At 33.1% G+C, this 8,395-nt stretch overlaps 1 protein-coding gene across 1 annotated transcript; it reads left to right on the top strand.

Moving 5' to 3' along the window:
- The first annotated feature begins 4,744 nt into the window (after positions 1 to 4,744).
- LOC121209918 (transcription factor MYB73) lies at positions 4,745 to 6,446 on the top strand. Its single transcript, XM_041081878.1, has one exon. It carries the CDS (start codon positions 5,259 to 5,261, stop codon positions 6,189 to 6,191), a length of 933 nt encoding a protein of 310 aa, XP_040937812.1. The 5' UTR covers positions 4,745 to 5,258; the 3' UTR covers positions 6,192 to 6,446.
- Positions 6,447 to 8,395: the final 1,949 nt, after the last annotated feature.

Here is an 8,395-nt window from a genome sequence, read left to right as displayed (position 1 = left end):
AATTCACTATGAACCACAACGATATTTTCTAGCTCTCATCTCTATTGTCCCCTTTCATTGACCATTCCAACAACAATCACATCTTTCAAGATATCAACCAATTTGACAAGATGGTCCCATAGAGCCCTCAAATTTGACACCCACTAATCAACCTAGAATTGCACTCAGTTCTCATCCTCAATCGACCAACATATATTATCTTTGAGGTCGTCCCTAATCTTCAATAAAAATCTCTATATATAGGAATAGCTCAATCTTTCAATTGACACTAGAAAACTTGGCTTTACTTTAAATTTCCCTTACGATTTGTACAAAATACACATCAATTTTGGGTATTGAATTTAATCTTTAATTGAACAGAAAGATTTATTATTCTTGCAAAGTTTCCTCAATCCTAATCCACCGCTTTCAATAGGTTGAAAACAAGATTCCCAATCCACAAGCACACATTTCCTTACTTCATTTGTTGCACTTTTCTCAATTTCATTATAAACCTTTATAGGCAAAAGTGTGTACTGCATAAAGTAGTTCATAATGACCATGATGACTAGTTAAGCAAGGATTATTCATCCTTCCAATGAAAAAAGTGTGGTATTATAACTACTTAGTTTACTTCTTACTTCATCAACGATGAATTAATGCATACTTGTCACCCTACTATGAAAAATTGGTACTCCCAATTACATACCTAAATAATTTAACTATTGGAAACCTGGCCTATTAACAATTGCCTCAAGAATATTTGTATCAATATTAGAGAAGAAAACCTTCACTTTTTTTATAATTTATTCTGGGTCTAATGTAAGTATTAAATTTGGCAAGACCTTATCAACATTCTTCTCTTGTGAGATTTCATCTTTACAAAATAAGGCAAGGTTTTATGCAAAAAAATAAAAAATAAAAAAAAGTAAGACAAAACTTGACTGCTTTTCGATAATCTAATTGGTTCCCACATACCCTAAGCAATTCTGTCTTTAGTTTAGTGTTCCACCCACTCCATTCCAACCACAAACAAATATGGAGATAAAAGATTTGCTTGTCATATACCACGAAAGGTTTGAATTCATTAGTAAAGTTATTGTTTCAAATAGTTTGCATAGTTGAGTGGGAAATACAATGAATTTTTAGTCGAACCATAGTTTGCAAAAAAACTAGCATCTTATAATGAATCCTCCATATAGTTCTAACAAACTTGATCATATGCCTTTTCCAAATCTACCTTTATTACTATCCATCCTTTTCAACCCTCTTAGATTCTCTTAGAATGTATTGCCTATTATGGATTTAGAATGTTATCTTTTATACTTCATCCCTCAATTAAGCTCGCTTGGTTTGACACTATAAATTTAGGCATCACTCTTTTTCAACATATTGACTAAGACCTTTGTCAAGATTTTATAAGGGATAATGCACAGAGTAATTGGTTTGCATTGCAATAAAAATTCAATATTAACAAATTTGTATATTTTTTAAATTAACTTATTTTTTTACTTTCCATTCTCATTTTTGAAATAAATATTTTAACTTTTTACAACAATTTTCAACAACATTCTAAAAAATTAAAATTAAAGAAATCATAGTTTTTGCATAATACTTTCAAAAGTAAACTGTTTCAAACTAACTTTTTAAAAACACTTTTTAATTGCAACAACAATGTTAGACTAGGTATAAACTAGCGTAGTATGATAGCTTGGAAAGTCGATGGCATGGCATGAATGACATTGTGGGCTGGGTCTCGCATTTATTGGACAGTTTGCAGGCAATTAACACAACTTGTATCATGGCACGAGGACTTCAGTATCACAACATCAAAGTCAGTTGATGGCATCATGATGAGAAGCTTATCGACATTGCGACGACAGATGACGTTGTGATGATACAAATGAGGACGTTGCTTCTCTTAATTAAACTTGGCTATATTTTCCCAGTTGAACTTTGATTACTTAAGAGATATTTTAGTCATTTTGGCCTTTTAAACTTAGCCTATTTAAAGGAGCCTTGTATCCCTATTTCAACGAGGCAATTAAAGATGTAGTACTATAGAGCTTTTCTTTTGAGGGTGACAAGATGTCGTAAATGAGTTTTGGTGAGAGTTTTCATGGTAACTATGGAAAGAATTTTGTACCCTTTTTGAGAGAACTTAAGGCTTTATTTTCGGGGTTTGGGTTTGTACGTCTGGTACATTTAGGTTTATTTTTCTCTGTATTGTACTCTAGTTTATTTACTCATTTAGTGAAATGCCAAAACCTCCTTTGTCCGTAATTTTTATCCTTTTCGGAGGAGTTTTCCACGTAAATTTTGTGTTTGATCATCTCTACCTTTTTATTTCGTTGTTTGTATAAATCGATATGTAATAGACATTATTAAAGAGCTAGAGACTAAAAAATAGATTACATCATTTTCCATTAAGTGCCAAACATTTGTTCAAGCTCTTGGAAGCAACATAATCTCCACTTCGACATGTTAAGGCTAGAGGTTTTTTATTTTTCTCACATGTTTAGGGTTTTCATGGTTTTTATGTTTTTTTTAGGGTTTTTGGTTTTGTACCTGGTTAAAATTTTATGAGTCAAATTTGACATGATGTGTAAACATTGAATTTGTCACTATATTTTATTTTAATTGATATTTGCCATTGTATTTTTAAAATATGAGAAAATCTGACACTCAACTTTTATATGTTTGAATTTTATAACTAAACTTTGAATCTTATTAAATTTTTTCACCAACTCGACTTTTTTAATTAAAATTTTAGCACTCAATATTAATTTTGATGGTTTTAAAACAAAATTAAAAAATAAAAATGATTTCAAATATTTTATTTTAATATTTAACAACAAGTTAATTTATAAAATATCAAGATTTAATAAATTAACATTAGAATTTTTTTTAACATTAATCTCATTATACATTATTATTATATCTACTCTTTTTGATAAAATGTCTAGAATTACTCATAGCCCTTCCTCAATCTTTAAATAGGAGGATAATACGTTTTAATGCATTCGAACCTGCATCATCCTGCACTAGCAATAATGTCGATGCCAACCGAGCTAAGACTCAATCGGCTTAACCTTAGAATTTTTTATTTAACAAAAAAAAATACTTGAAAAATAATATAGATACAAAGGAAAAAAATTATTTATAAAATAATTGTTTTTATTAGTTTTAATAGTATAATAAATAACTTATTTGACGTTAAACATAATTTCAATAAAAAAAATCAAAATTTAGTGACAAACTTCAATTAAATAAAATAAAGTGAGAAACTTCAATATAAAATTAAAGCATAACTGTAAATTTACCTTTAATTCATAACTACAATACACATATAATCAAGTATAATGGCAAATTTTTAATTCCCACAAAAAAAATATAGTAACAAATTTGCATACTTTTTTAAGTTTAAAATTTCGCATCCAAAATTGTTTCTCTATCTCAATTAACTTAAATTGTTTGAATAACTGTTTAAAAAGTAATAAAAATTATGATGAAGGATTTTTTTTATTTTTATCTTTTTAATTTTTTAAAATTTTTATGAAAAGATAATTTAAACCCAAATTAAATCCACCATGAGTGGAACTTGAAATGGAAGACCCTATTTATTATTTGAAATAAAACTTATATTAGGTATACATTTATTAATATTAATATTATTATTATAATTGATGTGTGCCATCCAACCTATATATGCATGAATTGATGCAAGGATAAAGTACAGGCGGAGTTATTGAAAGAAAACATTAACCCCCCCAAAAAAAATGTCTTGGTTGGAAATTTAATAAAACAGTTAAATCTTGACATCCAAATTTTCTTTTCAAAATTAACCCCTTTCTCATACCAAACAACAGCAATTGGTAGTAGGTACGATGTACGAGTAACCGAAATAGATACGGATCTCTGCAATGCCTTCATTTCTTCTCCTTCATTTTTTAATTCATCACTTCTTAATCCCTCATTATTTCATTTTAAAAAGGAAGGTCGCTGGAAGGTACCCTCTGGGGGTACGTTGGAGCGTGTGCAATTTTTTTAAATGATTATAAAAACGGGGTTTTGTTTACCGGTTCCGTACAGGTAAAGGCAAAGCAAGGATGGGTTTAGGAGTGAGGAGAAAGGATTGGTGACCGACAGGCGTCGGTTAATTAAGAGTGGCCGTTAAAGGTGGTGGCAGGTTTACAGCCTGGAATTGACAGAAAAGCAGTAATGATTCGCCCTCCGATTCGGCGACCAATCTTGTCGTTTAGCTTCCGTGCGGCCGTTCTTTTAAATTTTTTTTTAATTTAAAAATAATTAAAGAAAATAAAACTATAAAGTATAAAAAATCCCACACGAAAATGCTATACAGGCTGGCTTCCCCAGTCAAACTCAGACTCAAACCTTACCCAACCGTTATCATCTTTATCTCTTAAGCTATTGCTTTTTATTTTATTTAAAAAAAGAAAATTTGTTTAAATTGTTTCCGTGATAAATTATGGTACGCAGAGTTCGGTTTTGTCTCTATAACTTCCAGAACAGTGAATAGGAAGCAACCGTATGCTACGCTCTTTCTTTAGAGCGTATCTTCACACGCCCTAAACTGCCAAGAAACTTCTTTGCAAATCCCCCACATGCGCCTTTTTTTTTTGCAATTTGTAAATTAATTATTTTATTTATAAGCGAAATAATTTAACAAAAAAAATATTTGTTGATAATTCATCAAAAAATATTTAAAATTTAAAAATGAAATGAAATGAAATGAAATATTGCAAAAGTAAAGGACGCTCCAAATTACATCGGAATTATGATAGGTACAAGGTAAATTCCCGCCGCTCCCTTCAATAATATTATTGAGTTCATAAAATTTCTCTTTTCATAAAACACAGACAGTTGGACAGACGCTCCCATGTTAGAGAGTCCGGAAAAAGCTCAAGAAAGGAAAGAAGATATTAAGAGAGAGTGACTTATGTAAATCAGTGCAGTTCAGATGTGACGCGTGTCCGTTAGCCAGCTGTATCCCAAACCACCTTTCCCCCCAACCGCTTAACTGGAACAATCGGTGCCCATAACGCTTCTCTACGCTTTCCTCTTCACCCTTTCAACCGGTTACTTCCCTCTCCTCTCTTATATATTCTCCTCTTCTGTCTCGCTCTCAATCGTCTTTCTTTTAAGTTTTAAGCTGCAATTCGAAAGCCCCCAGGGGAAAAAAAAAAACACACACACACACACACACACATCCAAAGAACCCAAGTCCTTCCCTATTGCATGCCTTTCAATTTGATTTCATGGATGTAACAAGCACACCAAATAGAAAAGAAATGGATCGGATCAAAGGTCCATGGAGCCCCGAAGAAGATGACTTGCTCCAGCAGCTGGTACAGAAACATGGCCCCAGAAACTGGTCTTTGATCAGCAAATCAATCCCCGGCCGATCCGGTAAATCCTGTCGGCTCCGATGGTGCAATCAACTGTCACCGCAAGTTGAGCACCGTGCCTTCACCCCGGAAGAAGACGAGACCATCATCCGAGCACATGCCAGGTTCGGTAACAAGTGGGCCACCATAGCCCGACTCCTCAACGGCCGTACCGACAACGCCATTAAAAACCACTGGAACTCCACGCTAAAACGTAAGTGCTTGCCGGTTGGGGAAGAGTGTAATTTCGTTGCTAATGGAGGGTATGATGGTAATCTGGGAGGAGAGGAACGGCAACCGTTGAAAAGATCGGTGAGTGCTGGTCTATACATGAGTCCAGGGAGCCCATCGGGATCGGATGTGAGCGATTCTAGTGTTCCCGTCTTATCATCTTCTTACGTGTACAAGCCGATCCCAAGGACCGGCGGTGTTAACGTTGATGTAAATGTTACGCCAGCTGGAGTGGAAGCGGCATCATCTTCCAACGATCCACCGACCTCACTGAGTCTGTCTTTACCGGGGGTGGAGTCATGTGAGGTGGTGTCAACCCAGCCAATAACGGAGTCAACTCAGAATCGGAGTGAAGAAAGGGGAGGTGGGGTGATGGGTTTCAGTGCGGAGTTTATGGCGGTGATGCAAGAGATGATAAGGGTTGAGGTGAGGAATTACATGACGCAGATGCAGCAACAGCAGCAGCAGCAAAACGGCGCAGTTCCGGGAGGAGCGGGAATGGGGATGTGTTTGGATGGGGGGTTCAGGAATCTTATGGCTGTGAACCGAGTCGGGATGAGTAAGATCGAGTGAAAGGTTAAAAATGAGAGTAAAAGATGAGAAAAAACTGGGCTGTGTTTTTTCTTGGTATGGGAATTAGGCGGTGAATAATTTTGTTCATTTTACGGAGAGAGAGATGGGTGAAAAAGCTAAAAAATGACAAGTAAAAGAAAAAAAGGGCGACTTTTCTAATTAAAATTTACCTGTCTCTTAGCCTTGTTTTTAGTAGATATTAGTGAAGGAAGAAAACGGAAAAAGAAGGGAAAAAATTTCCTTTAGAAATTTCAATCTCACGTCTCTTTTATTGGTTTTGTTTTCTTATCTAAATTTAAATTATTTTTTGCATGCAAATCTGAACTATAAATATACTTCTTATAACAGGGAACTGAAAACAAGACAAGATTTGTATATGTTTTTGTTAGTATAAATTATTTTTTGTTATGTACTTAAAAATTTTCATTTTTCGAAAACACTTCTAACCAACCTTACTTTAGCTTTCTTATTTTAAATTAACTTCCTTTTTTATATAAATATATTAGATAAAATATAAATTTTTAATTTTTAAAAATGAACTACCGTTCAATTGTTAGCAAAGAAGGGAGACTACCATTCAAGTGAAAAACAATTTGCCTTTTATTATTATTATTATTATTATTATTAGACAAATATGTTACTTGTTAATTAATGTTTATCGATAGGTGTGGGACATGGTTGTTTTGATGGTTTAAGGAAGTAAAGCAAATGGTGAGCACAAGGGAAAAATGAATTTTTGGTAATAGAGAAGGGATGAAATTTTGTGGAAGGTGAAGGGGACACGTTTTGATTAAAAATGAAATGGGAAGTGTGAGAAGAAATATTTATTGGTTGAGGGTGAAGTCAACCAAAAATATCTGAAATGCTAACAACCCTCACTTCTTTCTTTAACCACTAATTTGATTATAAGAACTTACATTAGCTGTTTGAAGAAAAATGGTTATATCCCACACCTTACCATCATGTTGTGGAGGGTCGAAATTGAATTTTACTAAAAAGACCCATCATGTTACAAGGAATCAATTCTAAACTCTCCAAGATAGAATTGGCAAACATAGCCATCACTCTGCTAATGCATCCTCTTAATCCTCTATTTTTAGTGATTCTTTGCACCATATACAGTATAATCAAAGATTAATTAATTTCATTTATCTCAAATCAAACTTTCAGATCTTGAATTTGAAGTGGAATTTATACTCTCAGCTTTTTTGAGCTTTAAGAGCAAGTTGGGCCAAAAATAAAATGAAAAAAACATGGGGCGACATCACAAAGGTTGTCGGTGTGAAGCTATTGTCGTTTAGCTTAAGGGTGACATTTTATGTTACAATCCATTTTGAACTCACGCAACCCAAAATTTTAACCTCCCAACTCCAAACTATTTTTGAAAAAATAATAATTTAAATTAAAGAGCATACGGTTTCACGATATGTTCATACAACACGAGCCCATCCAATCAACTCTCATCTTACTTTTAATCCCTTTATTATACTAAAATTTAAGATTTCATTTTTTACTTTTTATAATCTTATTAGTAAGTTGAAATCAACTGCTATTGTTACAATAATAATGTGGGTTTTTCTAAATGATATCAAATTTCAGGATTAAAATCCATCTTAGAAAAGTTTTTTCTTTTGTTTACGTTGGTTAGAACATTCTCGAAGTTTTCTTTAAGCATCCTTGTTTGAATATAATATTGGCGGTGATAAGGCATGAAGTACAAAAAATAATATGGTGTATATAATTTAATATGTACGTAGGAAATGGTTTGAGTAAAATCCAAATGCTAAATGGCTATACTTGGTCAACTTCACCCTCATCAATCACAATCATGAACAGGGTTTGCTTTTTATTTTATTTTTATATAAACATAAGGAGGTTATTAAATGTGTACCACCGTTTTCTTACTATTACAATGTAACGCATATAATATACAATTTACGGATAGTAAAACTTATGGCTTAAGATCACGTGACCGCAATGTTATTAAATGTTTTCATGTAGAAACATATATGTTCTTTCTTTCCCGATTATTGTTTGAAATTCCATCGACTTAAATGAGGGAACATCACCAAACTTTGACATTCAATACTTACTCAGCTCACAGCACAGGAAAGACCTCAAACACGAAAATCAGGAAAGCAACAGCTTATTCATTCTCACTACTTGCTTTTAAGCAAGTTGAAACTATTTAACTTAAAAAGGGG

Source organism: Gossypium hirsutum, chromosome A11 (genome assembly GCF_007990345.1).
Source record: "Gossypium hirsutum isolate 1008001.06 chromosome A11, Gossypium_hirsutum_v2.1, whole genome shotgun sequence".
In the NCBI taxonomy this organism is placed as follows: domain Eukaryota; kingdom Viridiplantae; phylum Streptophyta; class Magnoliopsida; order Malvales; family Malvaceae; genus Gossypium; species Gossypium hirsutum.
This window is presented reverse-complemented; position numbering and strand designations above follow the sequence as displayed.